We start from the raw sequence: 15,224 nt of genomic DNA, 5'->3' as shown, positions 1-15,224 counted from the left end.
AGTGCTTTTACTAAAACCCTGACCAGTGCCCATCCGAGTACCTCCAGCGATGAGGAGCTCACTACCTAAAAATTGGCCTGCTCTACAGCTGGGTAGATCTCATTGCTAGGAAGTTGGTCTTCATCCCAAGCTCCTGATTCTGCTCTCTGGGGCCAAGCAGAATTAACCTGACTCTGCTTTCATGGGACATTCCTTCCATGACTTGAAGGCAATGATCATGGCCCCAGGCTTTCCCAGCTAAGCTTCCCAAGATAGTCAGTCATGCTGTAGGGAGTGGGAGAGCCAGACAGCCAGCATTCAGCTCTAGCGTACACATACAACCTGGAGAGAACAGAGGAGGCCTCTGGCTTGAGGTGAATTCATGGAAAAACACAGAAAAGAATCCCTCAGGACAAAAGGGTCTGAAAGTTTGTGATCTGTCCTGGCACGGGCAGAGGTAAGACAAGTACCAAGCTGGTGAACCAATGACAGTACAGTATGGTGGACAGAATCACGGACTCGAGCTCAGGAAGACCTGGCTTCAGACCTCAGCCATGCCACTTGCTAGCTGTGTGACCAACATAACAATCCCTGCCCTCAACAGGCTTGCATTCTACTGGCGCAAACAATGATAACACACGGAAGCAAAGACAAATATTTACTAAGTAAATATGAGGTAATTTGGAGGTCCTAGAGGATGGCAGGAGGGGAATCAGGAAAGGCTTCATAAGTCACTTCTCTAGGGTTTATTTTCTTGATCTATAAAATGGGAGTAATAATTATGCATACTATCTGCGGTTACTATGAGGCGGGCACCAGGGAAAACAGTAAAGAACAAGGTAAATGAGAACAAACCTCATTATTACTAGAATCAAGCCTGCTGTCAACTCCCCCCCCCCCCACCAAGGTCTCCTTTTCTACACAAATTACATATAGACCGCATAACCCTGTCTTCTAATCATGTCGCTGACTTTTTGGACCTAACTGTAAGGCTTGACATTTCTTCCTGTTAAACTGCCATTGGACAAATGCAAACAGATCTTTCCAAGTCAGGTTAACAGACATTTACCAAAAGGTAGTCCAAGCCTTTTGGGATCCTGAGGCTGTAATTTAATCTATCAGCTCACCCCCCTCCTCCCCGTCGGCTCCTCCAGTCTAGGGTCACCAGGGTATTCAGCCAATATGTGGGAATTTGGTGCAACTGCTCTGGAAAACAATTTGAAATTTTGCAAGAGCAGTGACTAAATTAGCCATGCCCTTCCACCTCACCTCTGGGACTAGATGCCAGGAGACTGTTGACTGCAAGTAACCAGGAGACTGTTGACTGCAAGTAAAGACCCACGGGTATAAAAAATGTTCACAGCAGCATTATTCATGATAACAAAGACAAAATGTATCTAAAAATTGGGGAGGGGGATTCTAGCCCGCGAGTGTAACGGAATATTAGTTTGCAAGGAAGAATTCCAGCCTCAGACACTTGGTAGCTATGGCACCATGGACAAGGCTGGAAGACTTGTATGAATCCTCCAAAGGGAGGATTGGGAAATTTTAAAAAACAGCTTACTTAAGGATAGAAGTGAATGAATGAATCCATGAATGAAGCATTTATTAAGCGTTTACTAGGTGCAATAGAAAAGTCAGTCCCTGCCCTGGAGGAGCTTCCATTCTAATGGCATAGACAACACAGAGCAAAGGTTTCAGCTGCAAGTCCTTAGGCAAAGCAAATACTCAGGCCTCTTCTTTCATGTCCTAGCCACCGATAAAAATCACGAGTTTTGACATTTGACAACGATGCCAACATTGAAAGACAAGAAAATTCTGAATTGAATGGTGTTTGTTCAGAACTCCAAATTAAAGGACACATCCTTCCCTGATTTTCTTTTTTTTGGGGGGGGCAATGGGGTTAAGTGACTTACTCAGGATCACACAGCTAGTAAATGTCTGAGGCCTGATTTGAACTTGGGTCCTCCTGTCTCCAGGCCCGGTGCACCATTAGCTGCACCTCCTTCCTTGCTTTTCAACAACTGATTAACCTATTTTCTCCTGGAATTTATTTTGCCAACAGGTTGGTTTGGGTGCAGGGTGGGAAGTGTCTGTTGCATCAAACCCAAGGAAATACCCATCTGATAAGCGGGTAGCCTATGCTTTCCAGCTGAGTCAGGGCTCCCTCTTCGAAGCCGAGAAGATGACGATCCTAGCTCACTCACTCCTGGTCATCCCTTCCTTGAGATATCCCATCCCAACTACTTCTCCTAGCAACGATAGCTCACGTTTGCCTAACACTTTGGAGTTTACTGAATGTTTGCCCACAAGGACCCCGTGAGAGAAGTCCTCCAAATACTGCTGCCACCAAATTACAGGGGAGGAAACTGAGGCTCAGTGAGCCTGTGTGCCCACCTAGGACTCGCACCCAGGAAGGCGGGCTCGAGGCCCAGCGTGTTGCTGCCTCCTAGGGTAGTTTTCAGACCGTGGCCTCACATCCTCATCCCCCTGCTCTGGGTTTGGTCCAGTTCTGACGCAGGGGCCTGCAGCAAGCTACTGAAGAGGTAGTTAGTTGGCAGCTAGAGCCCCAGGTCTGGAGTCGGGAAGACCCAAACTCAGACCCAGCCTCAGACACTTACTAGCCGTGGGACCCTGGGCAAGTCATTTTACTCAGTTTCCTCAACTATAAAGTGGAGATAATAATATCATACCCAGGGTTATTGTGAAGATCAAAGGAGATAATATTTGCATGATGCTTGGCACAGTGCCTGGCATACAGTAGGCATTTAATAAGTGCTTGTTCTCTTCCTATTGAAGAGTTCATTCCAGGTTAGCATAATCCATGAACATTTAAAGCTGGAAGAAATCTTGGGGACAACCTTGCTCAACTGCCTTGTTTTGTAGATGGAGAAGTCAACCAATTAATGAGCATTTATTAAACACCTACTATATGCCAGGCACTGTGCTAGAGATACAAAAATGAAACAGTCCCTGCCTTCAGGGAGCTACAAGGAGCCAGAGGGAAGCAATTCGTAAACAGATAAGTATAAGCAAAATAAACAAGGTAATTCTGCAGGGGGGCAGCCAAGTGGCTGGGCCGAGTCAGGAAGACCCGAGTTAAACTCTGGCCTCAGACGCTTACTGGCTGTGTGACCCTGCCTCGGTTTCCTCATCTGTAAAATGAGCTGGAGAAGGAAATGGCAAACCTCTCCAGTATCTTTGCCAAGAAAACCCCAAATGGAGTCACGAAGAGTCACAATTTTGCTGGGCAAAATACTAGCAACTGGGTAGGGTGGGGAGCTACAGCTGTTTTATCCAGCTGCAAATCTTCCTATGACAGAGCAAAAAGTGTCTATGTTCTGGAGGCAGATGCCTGAGACCCATTAGGCTCACTTGGATTAGACTGCCTTTATCCCCTCTTCCTTTTTAAAAATCTTTCCTAGCCCAGGGGGCAGCTAGGTGGCACAGTGGATAGAGCTCTGGCCTTGGGGTCAGGAGGACCTGAGTTCAAAACCAGCCTCAGACACTTGACACTTACTAGCTGTGTGATCCTGGGCAAGTCACTTAACTCTGATTGCCTCACCAAAAAAAACCCAAACCTTTCCTAGCCCATCTTTGCATACTCTGCTTGACTGGCGGGTCATCTCCCTGCCTGTGGCATCAGAAATGACAACCAATCAGATGTGAATGAGAGGCAGCTTGGCATGGATAGAACAATGGAGTTGGGAGTCAGGAAGACCTAGGTGCAAATCCTGTCACCTCTGATAATTCAACCCCAAGCCAGGTCACTTTCACTTTTCTCAGTCTCATTAATCTGTAAAATGGGGATGATAATAGCACCTATCATGAGGATTAAATGAGTCAATACATACAAAGGTGCTATAGGACATGGCAGATATGATGATGAGAACCTCCCCCTGACCTATAAAATCCCTGGCCTCCAGCACCACAGCAAGCTGTTCTGGCAAAAGATAAAGGACCCAGGTGATCCACCCATTGGCCAGGGAGCTTCAAGTGTGGCAAGAAACAGGTACTGTTGGAGGGCTGCGTCTCCCAAGCATTCTCACCAACTCATCCCCACCTTCTTCCTGCTATGGTGTGAGGACCACCATGGCCAAGCATCCCTCCCCTTCTGGCAACTGAGACCCCGATGTCTCCTCTGCCCTGAACCTCTCCTTCTACTGCACCCATTTTCCAACACTTTTGCCTCCAAGTGATTCCTGAATTTCGGACTCTGGCTTTTCTTGAGTGAATTAAACTTTGCCACACTAAAGGATTATCGTTTTACTAACTGCTGACCTTTCCAATTCTTTTAACCATCTCTTAAGTCTCACACCTGTTGGGCTAAACTGGGGCACACCTAACCATGTGGAAACTGTAACAAACCTAAGAGGATGCTACATCTCTGGCATTCTGATGATCTAGCAGCCTAACAGAACAAAAAAGGGGGCTCCACAAAGCATATGTTCATAGTGAATCCATGCTGGCTCCTAATGATCACTGCTTTCTTTTCTAAGTGCCCAGAAACCATCAGTTCATGGATGCAAACTAGAATCTTCCTGAGTGATCAGTATTAAGCTTGGCAGTCTGTAATTCCTGGAGTCCACTTTTTTTCCCTTCTTGAAAATCAGAACCTTTGTCCATCCTGAACTAAGTTTTAGTATCTCTCTTGGGCTCCATGATTTCTTAATTACTGACAATCGTATTTTCAGTCTTGAAGATGGTATTACACTGTCTTTTCGGGGAGAGCACTTTATAAGCCAACAAGTTAAGTAAACAAACATTTATTAAAGGGATTTGGGTGTTTGTTGGGAAGTGCCCCACTGTGTAAGAACAAAATGTAGCAACTTAAACATTTTGTTTAAATTTGTTAAAAGAAAAAAAATTACTGACAAAGATTCTTGGATCCCAACTAAATTGAATTGTTTCTCATCCAGTGAGATGAGAGTTTGCTAAGGAAGCCAAGAGCCCAAGAATGATGCCTCAGATGGCCCAGGAGAGATTGGAAGTGGCACTAGCTGAAGGAGGGGAAAATGGATAGAAGAATAGAGGGGACAAGAATAAGGCAAAGAAGTCAGGCACCATGTAAAGACAAGTGTCCTCAGGGATGAGGAGGGTAAAGGGTGGGGGTGGAGAAGGGGCTCCCGCTAGTCGTACGTAGGAGAGAAGAGCTGAATGAGTTTCAGTTGAGAGGGTGAAGGGAGCGTGGGCCAAACCACAGAGGATGTGGAAGGACAAGTGTTGACGGTGGCATGAGATCTATTATCTGAATGGCACCCAGGAAGGGACAAATCCCAAGCCAGGCCAGCAGAGGAACAAGGCTCCCCCAGGAAGAGATGCAGGGAGAGCAGCAGGGACTCATCCAACTCTCTCCTGGCCCCCTGAGGGTTAACCCCCCCATCTTCTCCAACCATACCACCCCCTGCCACCCCAACCCCACCTCCCTTTAATCACATCTGATACTGAGCAGCCCAGCAGGGAACAAAGAGGCCATTTAAAGAAACGGGGCCGAGAAAATGACCCCCGCGCTCCGGGGCGGTGGCCCGGGATGCCTGCACAAAGGCGGCATTTCAGGACTGAAATTTCAGCGCCCGATGTGATTAAAGGATTCCATGAGCTTGGGGCGGGGGTGGAGGGTGGGTGATGGGGGGGGAAGGGCCACAAAGGCCACAGCTCAGCTCCACAGATTAACCCTCTCCCACCTGGAGAGTCATCAGCTGCCCCCTCACCCTAACCAGGGCTGCCAAAAACTCAAACCGGCTCATCCCTTCCCTCCCCGCGCTGGCCGAAGCAGCCCGGGGTCCTTCCAACTCCTGGGCCGAGGCAAAGTGCATGGGGATGGCAGAAAGGCTCAAGTGATCCCAGGGAACCTTCACAGTCCTCTGAGGCAGTCACCCCATGTTACCTCCGGGGGAGCAGAACATGCACATGGCACAAGGGGGTGGAGAGGCGAGGCCCTGCCTCACCTCAGAGAGAGAGCCAGGAGCGAGGCCAGGACCCGGCTTCTACAGCTGTCTGCCCCAGCACAGAGAAAGACCAAAGGGAAAGCGGAGGTCCCAGAGGGGGTGTGGGCAGGGCCCAGGGCCTGAGACGTGTACATGAGAGGGAAAGCAGGTGTCAGCCCCTCTGCCGGACACTCATTTGTCCAGGGGGTTCCCAACAGGGCCAGGTGAGGGGCTGGGGGAGGGGGGAAGGCTGCCTCCAGTCCTGCGCTTCCTGCTGGGACGCTGCTCCTGAAAGGGGATCCCGATGGGTGATAAGGGCTTGGGGCAGGTCCTCAGGAAACAATGGGTGGCTTGATGAGACCTGCTCTGTGATACTCCTGAGAAGCCCCCGAAGTCAGTCCCCATCGGAGGAAATTGGAGGTTTCCATGGCAACCAGCTCCCTGGGCACAAAGGCTCGTCTGTGTGCTGGGGAGGCAGCTGAAGCGTCTCCCTCCCTTGCAGCAGCCATGGCCTCTTGTCAGCGGGGCTGGGGGAGAAGGAGCTGGGGGGGGTGCAGGGGGCTGGAGAGATTCTTAGAGAGCTGAGGGGTGACAGGAGCAGTGGGCCGGGGGCCAACGCAGAGCCTGGCAGTGGCACCCAACGGGGAAGCAGCTGGACTAAGGAGAGCAGGAGAGGGTGAATAGGCTTTATTATCCATAGAGAAAAACAACAGAGCATCGAAAGGACCAGGGGCAGGGGCCGGGCAGGGGCAAGGGCCGCTCAGTCAGTGATGATGAGCTCGTCCACGCCCCAGTCTTCGTAGCTCCCATCGGGCAGGTAACGGCGGATGATGATGGGGATTTTTCGAGCCCTGTGGGCGGAAGGAGAGGCTTGAGAGACAGTAAGCCCCCCCGCTGCCCAAGCCAAGGCCAGAGCAGAAGGGGCACGGAATGCCAAAGTGAAAAGGGGCAGGCCAAAGGCCTAGGAGGCTCTGGAAACCCCCCTTTTCAGGGCAGCCTCACCCCATACAGGGCATCTGTAGGGGACGGCCAGAGAGCCGAGGAGGTCCCCGGGGATGGGGGCAAGAGGCAGGAGCAAGAAGGGGACCATCGGGGCTCTCAGAAAACTCACTTGAGCTCTTTCATGGCGATGAGCAGCGGGTCAGTCTCCCCTTCCAGCTCCACCATCACAGGGGCACACATTCTGCAGGGCACAAAGTGACAGCATGGGCACCCTCCCCCTGGGGGGTCTGAAGCCACCGGCTTGTCGTAGAACAAGGAGCAAACCAGGGCACTCCCCGGGGCCTCAGTTTGGTCACCTGTGAAATGGGGGCGCTCTCAGGCCTCTCCCAGCTAGGACCCTCCTTCCCAGTGCTCAGCTCTGAGTTCTAATTCTGAGCACCTGGGTTCACCCTCCCAGCTCGCCGATTCGGTTCTAACTAACAGCTGTCCTGAGGTCCCTCCTGGCCCTGGTTTTGTGTGCTCTCTCTCCCAGATAACTGCAGATGAGGAAGACCGCTGCATCCTCCAAAACGGGCAGGATCTGGGAAAGACAGTCCAGCCACAGGGACAGTAACAATGGAAGGGCTGGGGAGCGGGCTCCTACTGAGACAGGTGGGACAAGCCTGATCCCCGCCATTTTACCCAGGAGGAGACTGAGCCGCAGCCAGGGTGAGGCTGCTCAGAGTCACAGCTGTCTCCAGCCTCCAGGCCTCTTCAGCCTCGATGGGCCCGCTTCTCCCTCTGCACAACGAGGGGAGTGCCCAAGAGGACCTTTCCAGGTCAACAGGTGCACACACCCCGAGCCCAGGAGAAATGCCCAGCGACTAGCGGTGTCTCTGCATCCCTGGCATCAAGCACGGTGCCTGACACCCAGCAGCACACAACTAACAAACGCTTGCTCACTGACTAAGCCCTCAGAAACGGCCGTCTGAAGACCACCAGCAAGGCAGGGCCCACACAGCCTCTCCTGGGCCTTTGGGCCTGCTCTTTCTCCTGCCTAAAAAGCAGCACTCAGGTCTCTGCCAGCCCCACCATCCTCCCCATGCCACCTAGACAGCCCACCTCCCCCAGGAAGTCTTCCCAAGAGCTGTGGTGGCTGCTGCTGCTGCCCGCATGCATCTTCTTGCCCTTCTCTGGGCAGCGCCACGCTAGGCCCCAGCTGTGTTCATACTGATGCACATCCTATCTTCCCAACAAGATCCCAGGCTCCCCAAGGGCAGGGAGCCCGTCTTATTAATAAGCATTAGAGCAACACTCTCCTCCCAACCACCCTGGAAGAGGGGCCGGGGTACAAGGCTCCAGGGCCTAGGATGACCTAGCTGCTACAGCTCCAGGGCAGGGCAGGCTCTGAGCCTGGACGCCTGACTCCAAGCCCAAGCTCTCATCCGATTTCTCTTTCCTCCTGAACCACAAGGTGAAAAATGAGCCTTAGATCCATACCTTATAGCTTATTCCACAATAAATTCAAAATAGACCCTCGACCTGCATATTAAAGATCACACCATTAGCAAATTAGAAGAGAAGCTACATGGCATCATGGGAAAAGTGCTAGATTTGGTGCTAGGAGAGACCTCCACAGGTAGGCTACCCCCAGTCTCAGTTTGCTCATCTATAAAATGGAGGGAATGACACTGTGTGCCACCTCCCTTGCTGGGGTGCTGAGGCACATGCTTGTGTTGAACAAAGGAAACTCACACCATCGGCATGAGAGGAGCCGCCAGAATGTACCCAGTCCAGGCCTCTTCAGGGAGCGCAGGCCAGAGAGGGAGGAAGTCACCTGCCTGTGGTTCCCTTGGGGGCCACAGGGTGTCCCACACAATCAGCCCTTGTCCGAGCGACCTGTCACTTGCAGGGCCCCTTCTCACACCCCCAGGGACGGAGTGCTCTGTGGACGGCCTCCTCTCTTCTCTCCTTTCACCAGATCAGAGGAAACCTCAGCAAACCCAGGAGGCCGTGTGGCCCAAGCTAAGTCACTCCCCAGGTCTGGGCCCTACTTTTCCTGAGTAAAATGAGGGGGAGCTAACTGAAAGTTCTGCATGGTTCCTTCCAGAGCTGATAGGAGGCCTCTGGCTGGACTACCGCCTTATACTTATTGGCTGGAGGAACCACCATCCTTCAGAACCTAAGGCAGCAAGAAGAAAGTGACTCCCTCTGCCCGACAACGCAATTAATCCAGCAAAGCTGATGGAGGGAGAAAAGATGAGGCCACCGAACTCCGCAGAGGTCTCTGGGCCCCAAGAGAGACTGATGAAGGACTTCCGCTCACTTGGGAGAGAAGATGCCCCTCCTTGTCTCCACTGGCCAGATTTCCCATCAGGGTAGGGGCTGGGCCTTTCTGGCCTAAGGAGGCTATAGCCAGAAGCCGCCTGGCCTGGGAGCAATAGAAGAAGGATGATACTGGCTAACACTTAATCTTTGAGAAGCACTTCATTTAGTCTCAGTTTCAATCCTGATTGTTTACTAATGAACCTTGAGACCTCTGAAATGTCACCTCCCCCTGGGGGCCTCAATCGCCTGTTCTGTGAAAAGGGAGGGTTGAGCCAGACACCGAGGTCCCTGCTAGCTCTAACACCCTGTTATCTAAGGCAGGCGTGGAGAGCCTGCAGCCTCGAGGCCACACGTAGCCCTGTAGGTCCTCAAGTGCAGCCCTTTGACTGAATCCAAACTTCATAAAAGGATTGGTTCTGTAAAACTGCGGCCTTCAGGCTGCAGTCCCCGTCCCCCCCCCCAATCTAAGGCTCTGCCTCAGGCAAGTCATGACACTTGCACAGGCCTCGGCTTCCCCATAAGAACAGCAGATCGGGCAAGCTTCTAGATCCGACAAAATGAAGTGTAGCTGATGAGGCTTGTGATGATGCTTTTATGAGTGATGTTTCATAGGAAAAAAAGGTGTCTGCCCTTCAGCCTCAGATCTAGAGTTGAAGCCTTCATTTCAACCAGACGTCTGCTTTCTAAAACTCAGGACCTGCCTCCTCTCAGCAGACGACAGTCTGACAAACAAGCATGCTGTATATTCTGGACACTACTGAAAAAGGCCTTGAACCTGGGAATTCATGACATAAGCATTCATTCAGAGGCACTACGGAACCTATATGATAACATCTACCACATCTGTGAATTCATTTATTAAAAAAAAGGCCCTCCTACTTGGCAACACGCACACTCTGCAATGCTGTCCACTGAAACCCGCTCCAAACTCACTCTCTTTCAGCTGAGGCCTAAAAGGACCACAGGGCAGTGCCTGCAGCACGGGGCAGTGACCACCAGGTGGCGCACACAAGGCTTGTCCTACACAGCAGTGACCGCCAGGCGGCAGGCTGAAGCCGATGCAGACCTTGCCCACCTGCCCAAACCCTAGCCAAGGCTGCCAACCTCATGAAGGGCCAGTGAGCAGACCCATGGATAATCCTTCCGTTTCTATTCTGATTCCAAAGTTAATGTCCGTTTAAGATGTGCTTGCTCCACCGTGGCCAAGAACTTATCAATCTCTCCCGTGAATGCTCCCTCCGCGGAGGGCCCAGAGCTGGACACTTGACAGGACACGGAGACGTGTAAAACAGAAGTCTTGGCGTCACGAAGCCTAGGAAGTCAAGAAAAGCCTTGGAAGGAAGAGCAGCTCCGAACCCCACAGGGAACAAGGGAAGCTGGGACAGGCGCTCTCCAGCCCCCACCCCTCTGCCTTGTGCTCTTCCTACCACACACCGTCACCATCATTTTATCGAGCCAAAGTCTGCCTCTCGATCTTAGCTACTCTTCATTCTGTCTTCTGAGCAGAGTGAAGGGCAGCTGGTCCCCCTGCCCATGCCAGTGCCTCAGATATTGGAGGACAGGTATCACACACCTCCCCCTAATCCAAGTTTTCCTTGCCCCTCTCCCTTCAACCCCATTATCCCACACTTGCTGAACAAATACCAGCCTGTCAAAATCCTGCCTAAAACATAGCCTCAGCATGAAAGTCAGCCCTGCAGATGTGGGCAGCCCTGGGCTGCAGCTCTAGGGGCTACCTGTCTGCTTCCCTGGGCTGGGTGCTACGCCCCCCTCAACAGAGCCTCAGGTCCTCTGGACTCTGTTTCTGTCGATTTTTCTTCATCTACCCGAGTTCAAATCTGGCCTCAGATGCTAGCTGTGTGACCCTAGGCAAGCCACTTCAGCCTGCTTGCCTCAGCTTCCTCATCTGTAAAATGATCTGGAGAAGGAAATGGCAAACCACTGCGGTAGCTCTGCCAAGAAAACTCCCAAATGGGGTCACAGAGTTGGACGTGACTGAACAATGACAAACAATAAAAACATTTCTTTCTCTTCATCCCCCTCTTCTCTCTCTCTCTCTTTTCACACTGTTAATGCTAATGAAATCAGCACGTTAATGAAATTACTAACCCTTCTGCCCCTCAATCTTTTCCAATCATGTGGTCTAGCCACACCCTTCCTGCTCTGATGTCTTTAGCTGACAATTTTGAACCCCCACATAGGGGTTAACGTTCATTTCTTTCCATCTCCTCTCGTTAGACTCAGTCTATATGCCTGTCATCCCTCCTACACATTTGACAATCACACCTTCATCCAAACCACTGACAGAAAAGCTGAACAGAACGTGGCCAAAAATAGACTCCCAGGCACTTCCGTAAGACCCAGAAAAGAAAGTTCTTGCCCCCAAAGTCTTGGGGCCGTCAAATCGTTCAACATCAACAAGTGATGATTTTATCAGTGGGGATGAGGCCTGACATCTGACCGCTGCCCCCTAAGGCCCATGGCACACGTCCATCTGACTGGAAGCTGAAACCTGCCCTCAGTGCTGCCTCCTCCATTAGAATGTGAGCTCCTCGAGGGCAGGGCTGACTTTGTCCGGTGCTCAGCAGTGATCTGTACAAAGGAAGAGCTTAATAAATACCTCACTCCTTCATTCATCCCTCCCTACCACTTCGTTTATCTTGCCCTTTGCCCAGGGAAGTACATCCCTTCGAGGCCCCAATCAAATCCTCCAGGGGAGAGGGATCTCTTCTTCAACAAATTCATCCTCCTGGATTTGTCCCTGCATCTCTACTACGCGCTGGTATCACTTATGTCAGTTCTCTGTGTACCTGCTCATTCGCTAATCTATCACTTGATAACCTTTTGTTCAATGCCTAGTATGGGGGGGGTGGGAACCTGTCAATCCTTCCATAAGGGGCTTTGTTCTCAGAAGTCTGGATTCAGTCAAAGGGCCGCATGTGAGGATCTACAGGGCCACATGTGGCCTGCAGGCCGCAGGCTCCCCACCCCTGGCCTAGCAGGTGGAATGCACTGTGCTGGGTACACATGAAGGCCAGTGGCCCCGGCTCAGAGACTCAGAGCTGGGAGGGACCTGTCAGTTCATCTTGTCCAGTCTGACTTTACATATGAGGAAGGTGAGGTGCACAGAAATGAAATGACTTACCCCACATCAAACAGAGCCCTGGGCCTTTGACTTCTGGGTGACTTTGGGCAACTGGTGGCACAGGGAAGAGAGCATAGGGCCTGCAGGCAGGAGGACCTGAATTCAAATCTGACCTCAGACACTTCCTAGCTGTGTGACCCTGGGCAAGTCACTTCACTCTGTGCTTCAGTTTCCTCATTAGTCAAATGAGCTGGAGAAGAAATGGCAAACCACTCTGGTATCTTTGCTAAGAAAACCCCAAATACGGCAGCTAAGTGGGGCAGCGAACAAAGCTGCAGCCTTGGAGTCAGGAAAGACACTTCACACTTACTAGCTGTGTGACCCTGGGCAAGTCACTTAACCCCAACTGCCTCACCAAAAAGCAAAAAAAAAACAAAACAAAACTAAACAGAGTCACAAAGAGTCAGACACGAATGAAACAAATGAACAACAATAAAACCTCTGACTTCAACTCTGTGTCAATTTCCTAAAATTTCCTTAGTGTAGGAAGTCCTTTCACAAAAACACATTGCAACCCATTAATAGCTGAGTGGATTAGGTCTTAGGCAGTTGTCATCAAGAGGATATAGCTAGAAATGACAGGGTTGGACAAGGGCCATGAGAGTTGCATCTGAACCCAAGTCTTCCTGGCTCTCAAACTCATCATTTTACCTACCATGCCCAGCTGCTTTTCAGAGAGAAAACTTAGTATCTGTTGAACTGAGATGTCGATGGGGGTAGGGAGGAATGAGCAAAAGAGGGAGATTCCCACTTACGCAATCTGAAGGGCCCGGGTCCCCAGAACCCGGGCTCGCTCATACTTGGTCATGTAGGGAGTAGTGATCCTCTTCTGGTTGGCCTGCTGCCGCTCCCCAGAGGGAAGGATCTCCACATTCTCCTGGCCCTCCTAGAAAAAGGGAGAGGAGAGTGGGAAGTTTCCTTTTGGATGCAAGAAGTCTAAGGCTCAGATCTAGAAGCTCCTGGCGACTTCAACCAAAGATCATGGTGAAGTAAGACTACAAACCCTCCCAAGAGAGGGCCAGGTGCCTGCTTCCCATTTTCCAACTGGAGTAAACAACTACAGCGGTGACAAGTGTCTGGCAGAGTCAGTTTGGAGGAATCAAAGTTTAAAAGATTTTGGCTGCCAGACCAAAATTCTAATGACTGGCCACGTCACTGGTCAAATGGCAACGTCCTCTTGTTATGAAATCCCCATCCAGCTGCCACATCCTGATCACAAGGCAGACGCCTGTCTTCCAGAGTTACTCTATCCCAGACCTGTCCCTTCCGTGACGCTTCACCTGCGATAATGGACTGAGAGCCCCAGCAGCCGAGAACAGTCAAAAGACGGGATGAAAAACCTGCAGTTAGCCGGCTCACATGGGGTGGCTGTTCCACTCAATGCTCAGTGGCCCTCTCTGTGGTTCCAGGTGAGGAGAAGAGCCATGAATTAGAATGACACCATGCCCTGCACCTGAGTCACTGGCTGCCAGCCCTGGCTTTGGTTGTGCTGGGGCAGTAAGAGGCCATGGGAGAAGTACAGACCTCCTCGGGATTCTCCAAGTCATCGAGACCCTCATCTTCCTCCACGTCATCGAAGTCATCACCATCATAACTGCACAGGAAGAAAGCCCCCGTGAACCTGGGTGCTCAGAGAGGGCTGAACACCCTCCCCCACCTCCCCCAATTCCAGCCTGGAGCTGATGGGAGAGTGGAAAAGAAGGCTGCATCTAGAATGGGAGAAGCTGGGTTTGAAGCCTGGCATGGTCACTCAGCAGCTGTAAAAAGCAGGAGCTGGATGAAATGAGCCCCAGGCCCCTCTTTCTCTGGCATCTCTGCCCCCAATCCGGCCTCAGGATGCTCAAGGTGTGAGACCCCAAGCACACCCCGACTCCACAGCCTTTCCTGAGCACCGACTATGTGCCAGGCGCTATGCTGGGCACTGGGAATACAGACGGAGCCCAAACAGTCCTTGCCCTCTGGGAGCTTTCATTCTACAAGAGGAAACAACAGGTCCACAGAGAGAAGAGCCTTCAAGGGCCACGGAGTCCAACCCCCCTCATTTCACAGGACACAAGGGAGCCCAACGGAGGGGAAAAAACTTGCCCAGGTGGTTTGTATCACGGACAAGATGTGAAGCCAAGCTCTTCTGACCCTAGACCACTATTACGCCTCTCTGCCTGTACCACTTTTCAGCCGACCCTCTAACGCTGACACCCCATCTCCTGCCCTCCCCTCCCCTCCATCCCCCAGCTCCTCCTCCATCCTCCACCGCCCCTCCATTCCCTCCCCTCCCCTCCATCCTCGCCCCTGCCCCGCACTCACTTGTCCTCGTTGTCAGACATGCTTGCGGATCCTCGGGCTCGGGCCGAATGGCCGCCTGGGCCAGGAGGAGCTGTCCCAGGGCAGCGCTTTCTTCACACAAGCCGAAGAGCCCCAGCCCCCGGGCCCGGCCTCACGCGCCGCTCGCGCTCGCGCCGCAGCGACCAAACTCACACTTCTAGCACCCACTTCCGGGTCGGCCCTACCAGAACCCCCAGCGCCTGCGCAGTGACCTTAGCGTTGACGAAATTTCCGGTGATCGGGGAGGGGGCGGAACCTCGAGCTCACGGGGCGAGGAAGGGTGGTAAAAGGCCAGGGGGGTGGAGCCTGATGCCAGGAGGGGGCGTGGGGCTGCCGTTGTCATGGCAAAGAGGAGCCGGATAGCTGTGAGAGGGCGCGTGGCTGTTCCCTCGGTAGCCGGAGGCGGAAGCAGATCCGGGAGCCGAGACTGTTCCGGTGCAGTGGCAGAGCCCGGTGCGCGTCCTTTGCAGCGGAGGCGGGGCCGGGAATTACACTGGGGAGGGAGAGCTGGAGGGGAGGAGCCGGTGTTGCCATGGCATCTGGAGGCGGGGCCTAGAGGGGGAGGAGGCACGGGGTCGGAGGCGGGTACGTAAGCGCTGGCG

General features: G+C 52.3%; 1 protein-coding gene across 5 annotated transcripts; it reads right to left on the bottom strand.

The window, feature by feature from the left end:
* Nucleotides 1-6,578: 6,578 nt before the first annotated feature.
* On the bottom strand, nt 6,579-14,834 carry POLR2F (RNA polymerase II, I and III subunit F). Of its 5 annotated transcripts, none has more exons than XM_020982577.2 (5): nt 14,605-14,823; nt 13,825-13,894; nt 13,056-13,186; nt 7,018-7,089; nt 6,579-6,757 (listed from the first exon to the last, which is right to left on the bottom strand). In XM_020982577.2, exons 1-5 carry the CDS (start codon nt 14,622-14,624, stop codon nt 6,667-6,669), a joined length of 384 nt encoding a protein of 127 aa, XP_020838236.1. In that variant the 5' UTR covers nt 14,625-14,823; the 3' UTR covers nt 6,579-6,666. The 5 variants fall into 5 exon arrangements, with proteins under 5 accessions (XP_020838236.1, XP_020838237.1, XP_020838235.1 ...); XM_020982579.2 differs by lacking the exons at nt 6,579-6,757; nt 7,018-7,089 and adding exons at nt 11,722-11,747; nt 12,301-12,380 and having other exon boundaries at nt 14,605-14,831; XM_020982578.2 differs by lacking the exons at nt 6,579-6,757; nt 7,018-7,089 and adding an exon at nt 9,998-10,467 and having other exon boundaries at nt 14,605-14,833.
* Between the last annotated feature and the right edge of the window lie 390 nt (nt 14,835-15,224).

Source organism: Phascolarctos cinereus, unplaced genomic scaffold (genome assembly GCF_003287225.1).
Source record: "Phascolarctos cinereus isolate Bilbo 61053 unplaced genomic scaffold, phaCin_HiC Scaffold_1;HRSCAF=81, whole genome shotgun sequence".
NCBI lineage: Eukaryota > Metazoa > Chordata > Mammalia > Diprotodontia > Phascolarctidae > Phascolarctos > Phascolarctos cinereus.
The sequence above is the reverse complement of the archived record's forward strand: the minus strand, read 5'-3'. Positions and strand labels throughout refer to the sequence as shown.

Coding starts and splice junctions, on each gene's coding strand:
- POLR2F (XM_020982576.2), bottom strand. CDS start 14,624: ATGTCTGACAACGAGGACAA. Junction 13,895..14,604: donor ATGTCTGACAACGAGGACAA/GTGAGTGCGGGG, acceptor CTTCCTGTGCAG/TTATGATGGTGATGACTTCG. Junction 11,748..13,055: donor ACCCGGGCCCTTCAGATTGC/GTAAGTGGGAAT, acceptor TCCTTTGTACAG/ATCACTGCTGAGCACCGGAC.